Below are 20004 nucleotides of genomic sequence, written 5' to 3'. Positions count from 1 at the left end.
AGATTTGGATGCGTTTTGTGAGAAGTTCACAGGCACATTGGACGCCTATGAAGTGATCTCTCCTCTGCTCTCACATTTTACTGAAGATTTGTATGAGACCTCTGATCTGTTGAGGAGCGTTGGCTATAAGCTCGCATTGAAAGAGGGTTCGGTACCAACAATTAAAGAAAACTACAAGAAAAGGAAGGTATTTATTTTATTTTAATTTTTTTTTTAAAAAAAGGAAAGCAAGTTCAGTTGCACCAGTTCTCCTGGAGTGTGAGCCGAGGGTTGTTGCTAAAACCCGGGACGTAACGGGATATATCGCTCGGCCAGTGACCTCCCCGCGGTTGTTGCTAAAACTGGTGACGTTCCGTCCCGTGTTTTAGTAATTGCCTGAGCCGAGCAGTAATGGCGGAGTACTCAGTATGGAGAAAATGGAGAATGAGTGGAGCAGCCGTCTGATTTCTTCACTGGATATTGCTACCATCTTGCCCTTACGTGGAAGAAGCGAATGAATGGAGAACCGAACGTCAGATTGTTTCAAAACAGTCGGCCACAAGATCGGCCTTCAAGAAGCGAGAACACAGACGCATAAGCTCCGACTCTCATTTGGATACAAAACAACATGTTGTTTACCTGCATTTAGATTAATACATGCAACTTGTATTGTGTGTTTAAGTTACCGGTATAAGATTATTTAATTTGCTTCAGAATGTTATTGTCTCAGTTCATCTGATTATTTAATGAGCCTTTTACGTTTTATCAGTGAAAATGCATGCATGTATGTTGCATAAGTTATAACACCTATCCTGTTTTAATGAGAGTCAACCCACAATCAATGAAGTCAAATCAGTCTTAGTTGAGCAAGTCGGTAACAGTATTTCTTCCTTTCACCATACATTTTTATTTATACGACTTTGGTCTTAAAATCGGTTATCGCTGTGACGTCACGCACTCAGGGCTGGCTCGCTCAGTGGGACGGCTCCAATGCCAACTTTGCGGTCGATTTTAACTCTCAAAAATATTTTTTTTTTATTCCCATTTATGCAGCATACAAGAGTCAAGGATGGAGATACTATCCACTCGGAAATTTATTTAAAAATAAAAATAAAGGCTCTGCGTATCTCCTTTAATGTTACGCCAGTTATCACCATCTGAAAACACTGCACTTTTTAAACCCACTCTGGGCCTTGAAATGCTGCCGTCTGTTCTTTGTTTAATTCAGTAGCAAGTAGCACCTTAAACGTTCATAAATTGGTGTGGTTATAGATTAATGAGTATTAACTGTTTATGTAAATCCATGTACATGTGAAGCAGCTAGCAGCTCTTTAAAACCCATTAAATGTCGCTCCTGCCTTTAACGTGGAAATGTTGTGTTTTGGTTTTTTCCTTTAGGTTGTTTTTGTAATCTGCAAAACCTCATGTGTAAGGAGCCAGTTTAACCAGCACAGAAACACTCAGTCTATTTTTCAATATATGACGGTTTTGTGAATCAGGTGCAGAACATCTGTGTCAATACAGACAGGATGATCTTTCAATTTGTCTGTCTGTGCAGCAGAGCGAGAAAAGCAAAAACGCCTGCGCTTCAAAGACCAGAACTGAAATATGAGCTCCATCAACATTGCTGCATTCATTTCTATTTTTATATACACACACACACAGAGACAATGTACAATACGGACAAAAATATAATGTACCGCAAGGTTGCAGCTGCAGTATAATAGAGCTCATTAATGCAAGGACAACCTGGCTGGAGCTCCTCACACACGCTCTACTAAATAATACCTGAAATAATTTAACCAGTCGTGACAACGGTGTGCCATTTGAGCGGAGATAAAATAAAATAAAATTACTTTCTTCTCCAAGGACGCATTAAGAAGCAGCAATAATAGTAGTGCTGTGTAAAATAATTTGTAGATTTTGTAATTCGTTTAAATCCCAGCTCTAAATAAATTAATTTAACCATCATATATTTGCACCAAGCTCCTACAATTACACAGAATGGAATTTATTCATAGGCTACAGAAACGTTCATAAACTAGCTCGCATCTCACATAATCCACACGCAGCTGGTTTAGTGAGGTATGTGGGACGACTGTAGGAAACAGGGACGTGTGTGTGTGTGTGTGTGTGTGTGTGTAACTCACGTGTTTGTGTGTGACGTTGCGGACGTCACCGAGATACATGATCTCGCCATGGTGTCTCACCATCCCTACTGTAATGGAGTCTTCGCACACCTCGGACGCCACGTAGCACTCCACCTGGATGCCCAGGTCCTTTAGCACCAACAGACCTGAGCACGCACACACACACACACACACACACACACACACACTATAATCACAACACCATTCCAGTTTAAATACAGTACTTCCACTCAGGCTATAATCACACACCTGAGTCAGACAGTTACGACCTCACCTGTAGCAATGCCATCGAAGAGAGAGAGAACTCTGATAGGCTGTCTCTTCTCTGCTGGAACAGGGGTGTAGAGCTTAGGGGGATCCTGATGGGGAGAGACAGAGAAATGGAAAGAAAACCTTGAGATCCAAGACTTTTTCTTTTGACATCCTGATACTGGTTCACTTGGGCACAGATTAAGAACACCATGAATCTAAAAACTGTTCGGGAGGTAATATGGCAAGAAAAGCACAAAGACAATACAAGATTTCTTTTTTGAAAGTGCTAATTTAAGTACTTCAGGAAGCGGCAGGCCTTTAGACGTCGTTTTAAGACAGCCAGTTGCTCAGATGTTTGGACATCGAGGGGAAATTCATTCCACCACTTTGTTGCCAGAACAGAGACCAGTCTTGATGCATGCCTTCCTTGTACCTTGAGAGATCATGGGACCAATCGAGCAGTGGTAGAAGATCGTAGGGAGAGTGGTGCAGTGTGGGGTATCATGAGTGCATTGAGAAGTATGTGCTGGTCCATTTTTGGCTTTGTAGGCAAGCATCGGTGTTTTAAATCTGAGGTGGGTAGCTACAGGAAGCCAGTGGATGGAGTGCAGCAATGGGGAAGGTTGAAAACGAGTCGTGCAGCTGCATTCTGGCTCAGTCGCAGAGGTCGAATGGTGCTCAGAGGCAGACCTGTCAGGACTGGGTTGCAATAGTCCAGTCTAGAAATGACAAGAGACTGAACAAGCACCCAAGTGGCCTGTAATGTCTAGAAATGGTCACATCCTTCTGATGTTGTAAAGGAGAAATCAACAAGAGCGTGACACATTAGCAATGTGAGAGGAAAAAGGATAGTTGTCTGTCCATGGTTACCCCAAGTTTGCATGCAGCAGTGTTGTAGTCGAGTCACTAAACCTCAAGTCCGAGTCCAGTCTCAAGTCCCCAGTGTTCAAGTCCACTACTGATCCGAGTTGAGTCCGAGAACAAGACTCCACCCGCACCATTTGACGGTGTCTGTTGCTGCCTTTATGTGAAAGCGTCTCTGCTACTGTGTTGGACTAATGTTACTGCTCGACTGCCCCATTTAGTTAACAGGCTACAGATAAAAAGCTTGTTCATCGCTCAGCAAGCCCCGCCCACCATCAACAGGGCAAACAACATGAGAGAGGGTTAACACTAGCTAGTTCATCACTCAGCAAGTAAGCCCCGCCCACTATCAACAGAGCAATGAACATAGCGTGTCACTTCCTTCTCTGGGTGGAGTCTTGCCAAATGACGACTGAAGTTCGAGGTTGTCCCCATTGTCTCCTCGATAGTTCTTCTACATATGGAACACACAGCAGTGCATTTTTTTCCCACTGCACGAGAAGTCTGTATAAGCAAAGCGGACAATCCTAGGGGCGTTCTCTCCAGGCATTTTAGCACCATTAACATTAGTTTGTTCCTGAACATGACGTATGAACAGGTGAATGTGCATCCTCTTGCACAAAATTAGTGTAAAAATTAATGTAGATATAAATATTTTATGCCAAATTATTATGGCATGTTACAAAAAAAAAGAAAAAATCTGAGTCCTCTCCTCCAATTTACAAGTCCAAATGCAGTTAACGCACGAGTCTGAGTCCAAGTCAAGTCACGAGTCCTTAAAATTAGGGCACAAGTGGGACTCATGTTCGACTCCTGGACTCGAGTACTACAAGCCTGGCGTGCAGTGACCGAAGGTGTGATCAGAGAGCTATCCAGGCAAGTCACTCATCTGGGAACACATCACCTGGGTAGAACATTAGTTCAGTTTTGCTGTGATTTAAGTTTCAGCTGATGAGCTGCCATCCATGATGAGATGTCTGTCACACATGCTGGGATAAAAGCAGAAACACGAGTGTCTCAAAGAGGGAAGGAGAGGATGAGTTGAAGTCATCCACATAGCGATGGTATGAGAACCCATATGAGGACATGACCTCACCAAGAGATCAAAGTACAGAGTGAGAACAGAAGAGGACCAAGTACTGAGCCTTGTGGGACACCAGAATCTGCACAGTCTGGGTGGAGCCCTTCCACATCACCTGATATGACAGACCTTCCAGATGGGAAGAAAACCATTGCCATGCTGTACCATGAATTCCAGTACTCATGAGGATGGACATGAGGATGTGTCAAATGCTGCTGAAAGGTCAAGGAGGATGAGGACTAATGTCAGTTTGGCTTGTATAGCAGCATGTAGCTTTTCAGTGTCAGCCAAAAGGGCAGTCTCTGTGGAATGTGCCATTTTGAAACGAGACTGGTTAGGATCTTGGAGCTTGTTCTGTGAGAGGTAGAGAGAAAGTTGATAGTGTGCTTGAGGATTTAAGAAAGAAAAGAGAGAGGTGATGCTGGTTGGTGGTTGCTGAGGTCTGAGGGATCCAGAGTGGGTTTCTTCAGGATGGGCATAACCCTTGCTCTCTTGAATGCAGTTGGGACATGACCAGATGTCATGGAGCCATTGATAATAGCAGTGATGAAAGGAAGGAGGGCTTATGAGATGGTCTGGAGCACTGAGGGAAGGGATTGGATCCAGTGGACAGGTGGTAGGACTGCAGGAGAAAATGATTTGTAGGATCTCTTCTGTTAGATTTGGAACACGTGCCAGTAAAAGACAAGAGGAATCCTGAGTGTGTGGTGTAGGAGTGAAGGTCTGGCAGATGTTTTCGCTCTTCCCATCAAAAAAGGTGGCATCACCTAAAGAAAAGAGAATTCCCAAAAAACTGCTATAATGTCCCATGAAATGCATGCCTATGCCTGGCCTTTAGGGACTACTTTCAAAAATGTACAAAACTTACAGAATTTTTTTGGATAATTAGCTAGTGTTATTTCTGATTTCAGCAAGTGGTGTTCTTGTTCCTGTTTGTACAGGAACAAAAAAAAGGATTCATCCATTTCTGTCCAAGGTGGCAGGGTAATTGTTATGAAGACTGTGTAATCTTGAAGCTTGACTTGCGTAATTTGTTCCTTGCTGTCTCCATCCTGACTTACTCACTTACAGAAGTGCTTTGAAGTCTCGATCAAAAGTACATCCTCATGTTCCGGGTCAGGGACTAAGAGCACTATCAATTTAAAAACCCTGTTGGAGAGATTTGAACAGTATGGGGGGGGGGGGGGGGGGGGGGGATCATATGGTATTTACCCCTGGCTGGCTCACCTCTGGTTAACACTCAAATCTGATGCATTTGCTCTGGGCTGGCACTCTCCTGGCTGGTTTGCTTCTGGTTGACTCTCACTCTTGACTGGCTCCTTCTGGAAAGCTCTCTCTCCTGGATTGCTCTTGTCTGGCTATCCATCTCTCTCCTGTCTGGCTTACTCCTGTCTCACTCACTTCTAGTGAACCCTTTCTCCTAACTGCCTTACTTCTGGCTGGCTCTCTCCTGAACATGACGGAGCTTTACTAGAGAATGCAGAAGTCTAATTTACCTTCAAGTTCACCCAGATCACTCCATTGCCATGTTCCTCTGCTGGTTGCTGCATAAGATACAAAACTAATGGTCTGTAACACAAAAATGAATCGGCCTCTTTCCCTGATGGAAGCGGTCAAATCTAACCCTAACCTCAAGCCCTTTGATAGATTAGGGATAAAATTAGTTCATGTTTAAAGTTTTTACATTTCTGTAAAGCTGCTTTGCGACAATGTCTATCGTTAAAAGCGCTATAAAAATGACTTGACTTTGATCTACTTGTCTTAAGACCACCCGTTAAGGCACTAAGCGCTATTCTGTACTGAAGTAAGGCAGTTGACCAAATTTCTTTCAGCATTCTTCAAGAGTGGACTGAAAACCTTGATGTACATTTGAACAAGTGCTAATCATGCACATTAAATTTCTGTAGGTTACTCTGAATAAAAGCGTTTGCTAAATGCCACTCATGCAAGTGTAAATGCAACTGAATAAATACCTGTCTTCATAAGAAGAGAAAAGGAGAAAGGCAAATCAACCACATGGTCACTGTTAAACTGTTGAGCTTTACTGTACCAAGGTCAAGATGGAATACATCTCTACATCCTCAGATCCCTCATCACAATCTGCCATGTCTGGGAAGAACATCAAGCGAGTTGATGACTTCAAGTGTCTGGGCTCTTTTTTTTTTTTTTTTTAAAAGATTTTTTTTGGGCTTTTTTTTCACCTTTATTGGATAGGACAGTGTAGAGACAGGAAATGAGCGGGAGAGAGAGACGGGGAGGGATCGGGAAATGACCTCGGGTCGGAATCGAACCTGGGTCCCCGGATTTATGGTATGGCGCCTTAGCCACCTGAGCTATGACGCTCCCGTGTCTGGGCTCTTTTATAATGAGCCCATTCAAGATTCGTAAGGCACTGGCTTGGAAAGCCTGTAATGACCGGCAAAATATGGCACTCTAACCTGGCCAAACACCTGAAGGTAAAACTGTTCATGATTGGTAGTGGAACCCATCCTCCTATATGGTACCAAGACATGGACCATGACGCTCAAACAACAGCAGAGACTAGATGGAACTTATACCAACCTCCTATTTTGGGTTCAAAATACCCATTGGCCTAGCCATGCCACCTTGGAGGAGATATACGGGAACTTGCTGCCAGTCACAATGAGACTCAAATCAAGAAGAGTCCTTTTTGCGAGGCATTGCTTTAGAGCCGAGGGGAAGGTGATATCTCGCTTTCCCCTCTGGAGCCCGGAGCACCACCTGGTGAGGTCAGTAAAGTTGACCTACCTCTACCTAATATCAAGGGACACTGGAATTGGGGTGCAGGACCTGAAATTTTCAACGGCTGACAGGAATGTGCGGAAGAACGTTGGGCGATTTATCTCGGCCGAGGATGAAACCGTTCTGCTCGGATTCAAACACGCTGTAAACAGTTGTGAGTTAGTTTAGATGGATGTGGTAGAGAGGAATTCCGAAACCGTCTGTGAAATCTGCATATGCTCATTCCACCTTTCGACTTGATGCACAGTTTTGATTGGTATCGGCATACAAACACAATGTTTAAGTGTGGAGAACTCACAAAGTCCTGGTCGTGGTTGTTGGCGAAGAACAGCTGGAGGCGCGATGTCCAGTCGTCTCTGCGCCGGAGTATTCCAAACACGCCCTTACTGCTGCACATGTAGCAATTCCACGGGTCCTCGTTTATAGCAGCCTGGGCTGAGCCAGCACCAACTAGGAGATCTACACACTCCACACAGAAGCACCTACACAAGCACATCACCAAGAAATATAATTAAAAATGTGTTGCTTCATTGTACAAACCATGTTAAGGTACCAGCCATTAGTAAATACCTGCCTTTGCGACTAATAGTGTGGACGAAACTTGGGCTGTGAAACACTTTTTTTTTTTAATTAGCATTTAAATATTATTAAGTATAAACCCAGCATGAATATTATACTGCAATCAGCCAAGAAAACATTAACGTTTCATAAAACACCGGTGCTGAATCTGCTTATTTATTTAAATCGCATCCAAATTATATCATTTAATTTACTGGTTAGTTTTTTTTATCCCCCCCAACACAAATAACTTGACTGCATCTATATAAATCCTAAAGATAAATTTTGTTTCCGCAAAATGTCAAGAGTTCTTCTGACATGCCATATATGGTTAATTATGGGCGTGTCTGTATTTAAACCTGAACAGCACAACGACTGTGAACGACGATGTCCGTCATGTTTTTAATCCCTCTGGGGGGGGGGGGGGGGAAGAAAATCTCTCTGTACATTATGTACGTCTTACTGTCTTTGTGAGGACCTTCATCAACTTTAATGCTCTTTGAGGTTCTTAAATTAAAACAAAGCCAAATATTCCCACAAGGCAAGGTTAAATCTGTTAAATAGTTCATTCCAAGATATAAAACACACCTGCAGCAGTTGTTGTTCCCACACATGAGCACCTCTCTCCCCCCACAGCAGATGGTGCAGTAGGACTGGTAGCCATCATCGTCATACTGATACGCACACTCCAGGAAGCAGTTCTGCACGCACCACAAACACTTCCTGAGTCATAAAGTCGGTCCAAGAAACAGCTACACTTCCACCCCCCCCCCCCGAGTAATTCTCAAACTTTAAGCCACTAGAGTGCAATAAGGTATCAATAAAGTCACAGCAATCTCTGTTCGTGTCTACTGACGTTCCAATTAACTTTGGTCTGTATCCATTTGTTTCAACATGGGGTGTGTGTTGTACCTTGCAGTTCTGACACATGGCTCCGATGAACAGCGGATGTTCGAGTGATACGTTCAAACTTCCACAGGATATACACATATCTGTGCACAAAGGTGACATCAGCATAACTCGAGTTCTTTCCCCCCAGAAACTTACAGACGTGTTGAAAAGTTTTTGAAAAATGACCAACTTTTAGCTTTTTGGGACATTTTTAAAAATGTCCGATTTCTAGCATTCGAGATATTTCTTAAAATGCCTAACTAATCGTAGAGTCCAACATGATGTGTGCACGTGCACATAAGCGTGTAAACTCTGCTTGTTTTACCTCTCGAGCAAAACTAGACAATGGCGAGAAACTGTTGCTTACCTTCGATATTCCTGCACTTCTGACGTACCTCGTACACAAGCCTCTCTGGAAAAACAGAATTAATTGAACTTGGCTGTTTCTTTTGGATCAGTGCTGACAACAACTTCTAGAAGCTCAGAGAGGCTGGGATGATGAAATAATAAATGTCTTGTGGTTTGTTTGAGGGCTTAATGTGTGTGTGTGTGATATGTAATACCTCTGGTCCCTTCATCTATAATCTCTTTAATTTTAGGTTTCTCCAAATTGCTCTTCCTGGGTTTCTTGGCAGGCGGAGCTGTGTACGCTGCAGCTTCTGGCTCCACCCACATTTCAGGGTACACTTCAGTGTAGGGGTTCCGCTCGGCTGAAACACATGCACGCATCTGTAAGAAGCTCTTTTTTTTTTAAATTACAGCACAGTCCTATATTAGAACAGTATAGTGTGTACATATACACGAGTAAGGTACCAGGTGGTGGCTCCAGGCCCTTGGCCCCAGTGGGCAGAAATCCTGCACTCGCCCACTCGATCATCTCTCTGGTCTGCAGCTCCACACTCTTCCCCGTCTCGGAGTCATCAGTTGAAACACACACTGGGAATGGTTTCCCCGCCCGTGTACTGGCCGTCTGCATGCACACACCACACGATATCAATGAAGAGCCCAATACGAGAGTTTAAAGTCCAGCTTGTCATATATGAAAGAGAGAAAGAGAATTCGCCAGTTACTCACTTGTAGCACCTCATAGATAGCTTTTCTGTACATGGGCTGTTTGCTGTAGGTAGGCTGATGAAAGGCAGTAGAAAATGAACTCAAAGGCAACAGTTTCTCCACACAGACCTGAGAAGAGGACGAGACGGGACCATTAGTCAGCGTTTATCCAGATCAGTGCGTGTAGACCGGATGGCATTCCTGAATTTCCAGATGATATCAAAGGAACGGTCCAGAAATAATAATGCTAATTCAGTGACTGAAAGGGAACGCCCACCAAAATGAGCCGTTCACATGAATGCGTGCTAATCACAGTCTCACAACAGCGGAAGGGAATTTACCACATAACTATTTGCCAGATGACTGGGTGACTCAGCACAGAGGAACATACTGACCAGTTTACTATTGTGTGATTGGCCACTTATCCAGAGCGGGAGGGAATTTTATTTGGTCGGCTCACCACTGAGAATTTTCCGTCCCCGAACCACATGACCCATCTGGTTCCCTCTGCAGCTCGACTGCGTCCCGTCATCCACCAGGAGACGATGCGTCCGGGCCACCAGGAGAACCCGCGCAGCTTCCCCCAGACCAGCTCCCCAATCCCGAAGCCACGCCCATCCTTAAACACACACACACACACACACACACAGAAAACACAGCATGACACTTTTTACACGGTTACACCAATTACTGTTCAAGGTTTCAATACAGAATCCCTCTCTTGGCAAATTTCTTTCAATATTCAGGACAATGCTACTGCTAGCCAATTGGAGAGAATACAAAATCAACTTTTAGGCGACAATAGACGCTGTTAGGCTAAAACAAGATGTACTTATTTTTCTCTCTCCAATTTACACCAAATTTAGTATAGCAATGCACCCAGACATACATCATACTCTTGCTCCGCCTCCGCCGGCTTACGCAGCCCTTTGTTACCGCAGGCAACAGGGACAGGGGCGGGCTCTGGCGTTGTGGCGACGGTCGGTGAAGCGGGGTCTGTGTGCTGCTGCTGAGGGGGTGGAGTCTGTGGCGCAGGAGTGGGTGGGACACTGCTGATCATGGGTTGCTCCTCATTCCTCTGAGCATCGTCTTCTGATTGGTCGGCCATGGTGTCATTCATGAGTGGCGTCAGGTGAGCTTTCTTCTCTTCCTGAATTGTGAGGAAAAAAAAAACAACAAACAAACCAGTGCATGTTTATAAATACTACCCTGTAAAGCTTACAAAAGAAGATTATACCATCTTTAAGGTTAAATAAAAAGGACTGAACAGAGTAAGGAATAACACACTTGGCAGTGTGCGCTTGTAGGAAATTAATCCACGACTGAAGCGGTGTTAACGTTTCCACCCTGAAGGTGATTATTTTCCAACTGCAGCGCGTCCTAAAGTGTTTTAGAAAATGAATCCATACCTTCGGACCAATCAGAATCAAGAATTCAACGGTACTGTGGTGTTAGACAGGCCTTCTCAACTCCATAAACTCAAAATCTCATACTGTAAGTTTGTATGACGCCAAAGGGTGTGGTCAAATATTCTAATGAGCACATTTGATTGACAGTTGACTCATGTACAAGAATTGTAACTGTTCATCATGTATGGACGAAGTGCAGCTTGAGGGCAATAAGGTGAAATGAGTTGAGACATGATTGTATTTTTAGCTCCACATCATCAGCACTGTCGGTTACACTGATCTCTCGACAAACCAGGACACAACAGGTTCAGCACACGCAGGGGAACAGTGCAGTGCTGGGCTGACGACTGGGATCCTGCCAAACACAGCAGTGGCAGCACTATTCCTGTTATACAATAATACATGATGTATTCAAAGAGTAAAAGAAATAAGAAATATAGCTGTAAGCAGCAATGAGGGGGCCAAGCTGAACAGTAGGACATAGCTGCGATGGAAATGTCATGTCATTTTGTCTAGGGCATGGCTGTGTGCACTCACAGCAAGTTTCATGTCAATTAACCAAAGAGTGGCCGAGATCTGAGCTCACTTCCTGTTTACCAGCTTCAATGCCGAATTCGCTGTAACAGACGAACGGTTTTGGGGAAAAAAAAAATTTGTTTGATGGTTTTATCAAATGTGGTGAAGGCTGGACAAAATCTGTGGGCTGTCAAATTTTAAACTGCTCAATAAAATCCCGCATGGCAACTGGATCAATTATGTTGACTTTAAAAGCTGGTATGTCTCAGCCCTGGGAAGTGCCACGGCATCAGCAGAGACCAGAATTAATTTTTTTAAAGCAAACACATCAACAGTTATTTGCCCAAACACATTTTTGTTGCGGCACCCCCCCGGCAGTCAAATCACAAAAAGTTGTCTGTTCTTCCTCAAATTGCGGTCCCAAGCCCATGTGCTAAGAGCATTGCTACGAATTTTTTTTGTACATAATTTGCACATGTGAACAACAGCCCAGCAGAGCAACAAGGAGGTTTCCCACTGAGCCAATCAAATGGTTCACTGCAGCTCAAGAAACATAAGAAAATAAAATAAGGAATCGATATGCTAAAATAAAAAATGAACAACAATGACTTATGGTTGATTTAGGAGAAATCCATGTGCGCCCTTTGAAGACATCAAGGCCAGATATAGATAGGTTGCCAACAATGTGATCAGGAAGATTGTTCCAGACACGCACAGTTGAGTGGATGAAGCTTCTATCCAGTGGTTTGGTTCTAGCATCCAGGATGGTGAGTGCATGGTCTGGCATTGAGGTACTAGACCCTGTCACACGTCTTCTCTTCAGTGGAGGAGGGAGTAGCATGTGAAGGTCTGTTGGACAGTGCCTGGTATGCATTTTGTAGAATGCTGATAATGCAGCGACTTGGCATCTGTGGAACAGGCTAGGAATGAAAAATTGGGTGCGGGCAGTAGCTTCATCTATACTTATCTCGAGTGCCTTTCTCTGGGTGTTGTCTAGTTGGGTTAGAGTAGTTGAGGAAGCACTCCTCCAGCTCAAACGTGTATTCCATTATGCTTCGGACCTGTGCTTTGTATACTGTTGCTCTACCTCATGTCAAGCTTGTTGGCAACTTTTCTCAGCGCGCCAAACTTCTGTCCAGCTCTGGTGGCAGTGGATGATGTGCTTCGACCATAAAAGTTTACTGTCAATAATAACACCAAGGATTTCAAATTCTTCTTGGACTGCTAACCGACAGGCATTAAAATACAGTTTTATAGTAAATGGAGTTCTCCTTCCTGACACGATCACTGACTTACAATTTGTTGGCTCAAATGTGACCTTCCACTTGTCAGCCCAGGCCTTCATTGTTTCAAGGTCTCTGTTGAGGTTGACTGCTACATAGTTGCGGTCTTCAGGTTAAGGTATTGGAGCATACAAAGTTGAGTTATCAACATACAAGAAGAGACTGTTCTCACAAACATCTCCAAGGTCATCAATGAAGACAGAGAACAGAAGTGGCCCAAGAATGGATCCCTTGGGAACAGAAGCATTGATGGGAGATGCTTCAGATCTCTGGCCTGATAACACAACTGTCACTGACCTTTCAGTCAGATAGCTCTGCAGCCACGTCAGCAGCATTCATGATACTCCTTTTGACTTTAGTTTGGTTAGAAGCCCATTATGCCAGACCTTGTCAAAAGCTCCTTTTATGTCCATAGCTATCGCACATATTTCCTCTCCCTTGTCCAAGGAGGTGTTCCGTTTCTGTGAAAGAATGGTGAGAAGATCAGCTGTGCTGTGGCCTAGTTTGAAGCCAAACTGGCTGCTAGAGATCAGGTTAGCATGTGGTTTTGTAGTTGATCGTTCACAACTGATTCCATGACTTTGCTGATAATACCAAGTAGTGAAATAGGCTGATATTTGGATAGATCAGATTTGGAGTCCCTCTTGTGCACGGGAATAATTGTGGCAGTTTTCCAATGACTTGAGAATACTCAGTGTGCGAAGCAGAGATGAAAAACAGGGGACTAGCAAGTTCCGCACTGCACTCTAGCTGGTATATGGTCAGGACCAGTTGCTTTGTATAGAACAAGTTGTTTCAACAAGCGTTTGATGACCTTAGGCTTGAAGATGATGTTGCTGATTGATGCAACATTGGGTTCGTCCACCTGTGGCAAGGGAGCATCCCCATTGGAAAAGTGACCCTTCTCTGCAAATGTCTTGCAAAATACTTCAGCCCTTTCCTTGGCAGTGATGTGGGCAACATCATCATGGACAATAACTGGTATGTCAGACTGAGCAGCTCTGCTGGAAAGATAATTAATGACTCTCCACCATTTCTTGCTGCTGAGGTTGTTGTCAGTTAGGTCCTCTTTAAGTTTGGCATCATACTTCCTTTTTGCCTCTTTCTCAGCTTTGTTGTAGTCTTGTCTTGCTTTTTTGAATTTCTTCTTATTGGAGTCGTTCTGTTCCTTCTTCAGCTTGCGAAAGATCCTGGGTTTCTTTCTAGATGCTCTCCTGCATTTGTCATTGAACCATGCTTTGTCTCCTGTTTTCTTAGTAATTGTTTTACTAGGAATGTACAGATCCATAGCATCGCTTATGATTTTAGTAATTTGCCTGCATACCTTCTCTAGATCTTTTTCAAGGAATACTTGGGACCAGTCTGTAGATGAAATATATCCTCTCATTTCCCAGTAGTTTGCTTTGTTGTAGAGCCAAACTTTTATCTGGTAGGGCTTGTCCCTGAATGATTGAACATCTAGTTGAATTAGAACTGGATTATGGTCAGATGTACCTACATTTGCAAATGTGCTAGATGAAGCAGGCATATCTGCAAGAAAAAGGTCAAGGATTTGGTCTTCTTTGGTTGGTTCATCCAGAGTTTACTCAAGACAAAGGCAGTTGGCAAGTTGTAGCATCTGGCAGCCAGCAGTGTCAGTTGTTCAACTGCCTAACCAGTCCTTATGGTGAACGCTGAAATCCCCAATTAGCATGACGGAGCAAGCTCTAAACTTTCCCATCTTTTGCAGTATGTTGGAGTCCAGATGGTCAATGATGACATTGTTGGCACTGGGTGGTCTATATAAGGCTTCTATCAGTAGCTTCTGAGATTGTAAGGTTACTGAGAGCCACATAAGTTCCAGATCTTCTGGATCCTTGAGAGGGTCATGGTGAATGGCACCTCCTTCTAAGCAATACACAGCAATACTGCCTCCAGATGTCAGAGTCCTGTCTTTCTGGCAGCACATGAGGTAGCCTAGTATTGCTATACATCCGGCACCATCTTCAACAGTTGAGTCAAGGAAAGTTTCCACAACAATTACGATTGTGGGTTTTTTCATTGCAAAGGTTAGCAAGCTCTCCAACGTTAGATCTCAAGCCACGGATGTTTACTTCTAGTATTCGCAAATTCTTATCAGGAAGTCGTTGGGCAGGCTCTTGTTGTTTCCATTGAGTTCCGTCTGTTCGAGGCTTGTTTTGTCTGTTTCTAGCAGTAAGAAGATGGATGATGCAAGAGCAGTTGACCCCTGCACCCCAAACATGATCTGATCTGAAAGCATCAAATAACTCATAACAGATCCTGTTCAAGAGAACCGCTTGGTCAAGGGTGAGGTGATCAGGTTTTTTTTTTAATTTGTTTTGTTTTTTTTAAATGTACCTTTGCTACCCTGACATGACCTCACATCCTGTTTGGTGGCTTCGCCACGGATATGATTGGCTATAATGCTTGATTGTGTGAATGCTTTGGCAAATCAAAAAGACAATTAACTTTTGTGAGGCTTGGTCTGGAGACTGTGTCTTGCAAATTTCTTGAATATTGCACAAAATTTGAGATCTGTGAAAACATGTGTTTTTGATCAAATCCAATATAGTGGTCGCATCAATTAGGCTGACACAATAGCTTGCAAGGAATTGGCTTTGGGACCTGCCAGGGTATAACTAAACACAATAATTATTTTATAAAGCAAACAATTCAACAATTATTAGCCATAATGCTATTTTTTTGCTTACTGTAGTGCCCCCTAGTGGTCAAATAACAAAATGAGGAAAAACCCCATTTCCTCAAAATGGAGTTCCGAGTCCATTTACCAAGTTTGGTTTTAACACATCAAAAAGTTACTGCGATATGATCTCACTTCTTTCACCTCTGAATTTGATTGGCTGTGACGGACGAACACTGACAAATCGAAAAGCCAACAAATACATTTTGTGAGATAGTTGACTGAAGATTGTCCGTGCCAAATTTAAAATGTCAAGATTGGACAAAATATGAGACCTGTGAAAACTTTGAAAAACTGTGAAAATCCAATATGGCGGAAACTGGTGTCATGAGTGCGCTAAACTTGACTTGAGCCAAGGAAGCCAAATGGCACCTCATTTTTGTAAATCTGACATACAGTTCAAAAGTTACATGCATAAATACGTAAACGTATCCAAATTTGACCCGTTGGGTCGGGTTCTCTTTGGCCGGAGCAATCAAGGTGCAAACATGAAACTTGGTGAAAAGAATCAGGGGCCAGTCCCCAATCAGTGTGGCAAATTTCAAAACTTTATACTATACGGTTCTATGGGCTGCCATAGACAAACTAGCCAGAAGAAGAACAAGTGTTGCCAGGCAAAACAAACCTCACCCAGTAACACTTATGATAAATATGAAGGAAGATATCGCAAAAAAAAAAAAGTATCCTCTGGGTACATGTGGCTACTGCTTATAAATAAAATTGTTTTCTGATACCATGTCCATACAGTAAACATAGCATATATATTTACTCTATGAAGCAGTAGCCACAAAAATAAAATATACCAAGTGTCTGTACTTTTTATTATTCTACTCTTACAGTTTTCGAAACTGAAACCTCTGAACCGAGACTGACATGCACACGCTGTCGCCGTGACCGAAATGCTTATTTCCCAGAAATGGCCTGGCGCTAGAGCTCAGTGGAACGCATTTTCCCTCTGTAATAAGCATAAACACGTCCGAAAGCGATTTCTTTGGTCTAGTCCATTTATTTGGTCCAGTCCTTTGGTCTGGTCCATTTATTTCGAATGGTGAACCGAACTGTATACACTCACCAGCCATTTTAATCGGAGCACACGTACGCGCAGTGCACAATCATTACACTTCCATTCTTACAGCACGATGACGTAGTGGCTAGCGCCTCTATATGAGGCAGTAGACACAACAAAAATGATTTTGACCTTTTTGGTGATCTTGACCGGATGACCCTCAAAATGTTGGCGGTTCTACTTGAGACCAATGCCCATCTATCCTGAAAGGTTCATGAAGACTGATCCAGCCATTTTCCTGTAATATCGTTTACAAAAAACAAACAAACAAAGAAACCTGACCGAAAACAATGCCTCGCCCCCTGGTGGACTCCATCCCGGGCAAGGTAATAAGAAGAGAAAAGGTCAGAAATTGGGGCAAGTTTTTCTGCTTGGTCTCCAATAAGGACTTACATACATATGTGTATATGTATATATACATACACACACGTGTGTGTGTGTGTGTGTGTGTGTGTGTGTGTGTGTGTGTGTGTGTGTGTGCATGCGTGCATTAGAAGAGGAATCTTAAATCTATTGCAAAGCCTCAGCAGGGTAAATATTGATTTTTCAGCTTCAGTGGAAACATATGTTGCGTGTACAAGTGTTTACTGTCATCTGGGGACAAAGGGGTGTGTGTGTGTGTGTGTGTGTGTGTGTGTGTGTGTGTGTGTGCGAAAAGGTCCCAGTGCAAATGTAAAGGGCAAAAGTGTGACTTCTGGTCTTGGGTTTTGTGTGTGAGAAGATGGGAGTGTGAAGGTGACTTGATGACTGGATGCTCTATTGAAAATAATACGATGGCACTGAAGGACTCCAAAATTTCAGGAATACGCCAGAATTAAAACAATAGTCTAGTATTTCGGGTTGCACCGAATCTGAGATTCGGTTTCGGATTCAGCCGAATCTTGGCCTTTTTAAAGGGGTTCGGTTTCGGCCGAACCCTAGAGCGCCGACCGAACCGAATCTTACGTGCGGCGCACGTGCATGCGATTACATCGTCAATGTTTAGGAGAAGATAGCCTCCATTGTGCTTGCTGTCGAAATCAAAAATGCAAGCAGTGAGCCGAAAGAGTGTTGTGTGGCAGTACTTTCAAGTGAAAGAGGGAGATTCAAGTCGCGCAACATGCACACTTTGCAGTACAGAGTTGTCTCGTAGTGGGAAAGATGCTAAACAGTACACAACATCTCCGCCGTTAAAACATCTTCGCTCAAAGCATCCGACGGAGTACGAGTTGTGCATGGCCGAATCTAACGTCAGCGAGGCTTCAGGTACCGCAACCGCACAGTCACAGATAAAAAGTGGTACTCAGACCACCATTACCAATGCTAGCTATAGAACTAGGTTGTTAATAAAATAGCCTACGTGGAGACATGTTCGAGTTTTTTGTGCTACACTTTGTTTAATGCATCTAATTAAGCCTACAGTTGTAAGTGCTTGAAATTGAAGTGAAATAGCCTATATGTTCCATGAGTGTAAGCATTAAACGTGATCAAGATCCCCAGTAAGTTTTTTTTTTCTGAGGACAACAGATTCAGCATTAAATATCACCTTTTTGTTTAAAAATTAAGTAGGCTTACATGTATGCAAGAGTTAAAATGTAAATGTGCTATGTTTTGCTGCATTCTATCTGCAGAGATTCTTTTCTTTTTTTTTACTTTTTATTTTTTGTTCAACAAAGAGCACTTTAGCAATGGCTCACTGTTACTGACAGGCCTTATTCTTTTAGCAATAATGTCACTTTTTGCTCCTTTTCTTTGTTCTTTATAATGGACAGTATACTAAAGCCTGTACACTGAATGACTTTAAAGGAACAGTCTACTGTACTTCCATAATGAAATATGCTCTTATCTGAATTGAGACGAGCTGCTCCGTACCTGTCCGAGCTTTGCGCGACCTCCCAGTCAGTCAGACGCAGTCAGACGCGCTGTCACTCCTGTTAGCAATGTAGCTAGGCTCAGTATGGCCAATGGTATTTTTTGGGGCTGTAGTTAGATGCGACCAAACTCTTCCGCGTTTTTCCTGTTTACATAGGTTTATATGACCAGTGATATGAAACAAGTTCAGTTACACAAATTGAAACGTAGCGATTTTCTATGCTATGGAAAGTCCGCACTATAATGACAGGCGTACTAACACCTTCTGCGCGCTTCGGCAGCGCATTGATACGGAGCTCAGATATCAATGCGCTGCCGAAGCGCGCAGAAGGTGTTAGTACGCCTGTCATTATAGTGCGGACTTTCCATAGCATAGAAAATCGCTACGTTTCAATTTGTGTAACTGAACTTGTTTCATATCACTGGTCATATAAACCTATGTAAACAGGAAAAACGTGGAAGAGTTTGGTCGCATCTAACTACAGCCCCAAAAAATACCATTGGCCATACTGAGCCTAGCTACATTGCTAACAGGAGTGACAGCGCGTCTGACTGCGTCTGACTGACTGGAAGGTCGCGCAAAGCTCGGACAGGTACGGAGCAGCTCGTCTCAATTCAGATAAGAGCATATTTCATTATGGAAGTACGGTGGACTGTTCCTTTAAGCTGAAAATTTCAGTGGTGTTCTCCAAATGTGACTATTCAAATACAAAATAGTGGCAGAAGTTATTGCCTATGTTTTTACAGTTTAAAATAAAATAATAAAATATTCCTTCTGGATAAAGTATCTCTATCTTACTATTAAGAAAAGGAAATGTGCAATGTTTTTCACTGCATTATAATGTACTAGCTGATGTTCGGAGTAGGATTCGGTGTTCGGTTTCGGATTCGGACGAATCTTAAGCAGTGGATTCGGTATTCAGCAGAACCTTAAAAATCAGGATTCGGTACATCCCTACTAGTATTAAAGGAACATGCAAGTATTACAAGATACTCCAGCATTACAGGGGCCGGCTCACCCTTCCTCAGAAGCCTCAGCGCTAAGTAGCGAGTCGCCATTTTTTCATCCGTAGATATTCCACTGTTTGACAAACAATCTGCAACCACCTGGCAACATCCTTAAATCATCGATCATAGATTGCAATGTGAACGTGAAGATATTTTGTCAAAGTAGTTACAGTTTAAATTAGTTCGTCCAATCCATTCCATTTCCGTATGGTTATTCTGTTGTAACGGCCTTAGCCGTCTCATGTGAAGGAAAGTATCATCAGGCGTGTTCTACTCAAAACTTCCACCTGTGACCCGTAGATGAAGAAAAGGTTCGCGATGCGTTTCAGAGGGATCGTTCATGGTGAATTTGCGGCATAGCAGTCACGTGATTTCAAAACAAAACAACAAACTGGATTCTGGGAAGGGAGAGTCAGCCCCTTTAAAGCAATCCTCTAGTATTATAGGCGTACTCTGGCATTAAAGGCTAAGGTTTCAGAGTTCCTCTAACAGGTAGTTTCAGAAAATATTCCCAGTCTTGGAAGAGTTTTCTGACGGTCTTCAGTGTTTTAGCTGTGATGCGCCCCTTAGTGGATGAAT

General features: G+C 43.1%; 1 protein-coding gene across 12 annotated transcripts in view; it reads right to left on the bottom strand.

Moving 5' to 3' along the window:
- Window positions 1-20004, bottom strand: part of LOC132881277 (DNA (cytosine-5)-methyltransferase 3A-like) — a 117923-nt gene that overhangs the window by 13799 nt on the left and 84120 nt on the right. For all 12 annotated transcript variants that reach the window (XM_060913841.1, XM_060913845.1, XM_060913848.1 and 9 more), the window contains 11 exons: window positions 10481-10741; window positions 10052-10210; window positions 9613-9720; window positions 9352-9508; window positions 9102-9248; window positions 8906-8950; window positions 8560-8639; window positions 8236-8348; window positions 7388-7571; window positions 2404-2488; window positions 2130-2275 (listed from right to left, as the gene is read on the bottom strand). In XM_060913841.1, the coding sequence (XP_060769824.1) occupies window positions 2130-2275; window positions 2404-2488; window positions 7388-7571; window positions 8236-8348; window positions 8560-8639; window positions 8906-8950; window positions 9102-9248; window positions 9352-9508; window positions 9613-9720; window positions 10052-10210; window positions 10481-10741 (1485 nt within the window). The remainder of the gene's footprint in view (window positions 1-2129; window positions 2276-2403; window positions 2489-7387; window positions 7572-8235; window positions 8349-8559; window positions 8640-8905; window positions 8951-9101; window positions 9249-9351; window positions 9509-9612; window positions 9721-10051; window positions 10211-10480; window positions 10742-20004) is intronic.

The sequence above is a fragment of the Neoarius graeffei genome, chromosome 2, assembly GCF_027579695.1.
Source record: "Neoarius graeffei isolate fNeoGra1 chromosome 2, fNeoGra1.pri, whole genome shotgun sequence".
NCBI classification, from domain to species: domain Eukaryota; kingdom Metazoa; phylum Chordata; class Actinopteri; order Siluriformes; family Ariidae; genus Neoarius; species Neoarius graeffei.
The sequence above is the reverse complement of the archived record's forward strand: the minus strand, read 5'-3'. Positions and strand labels throughout refer to the sequence as shown.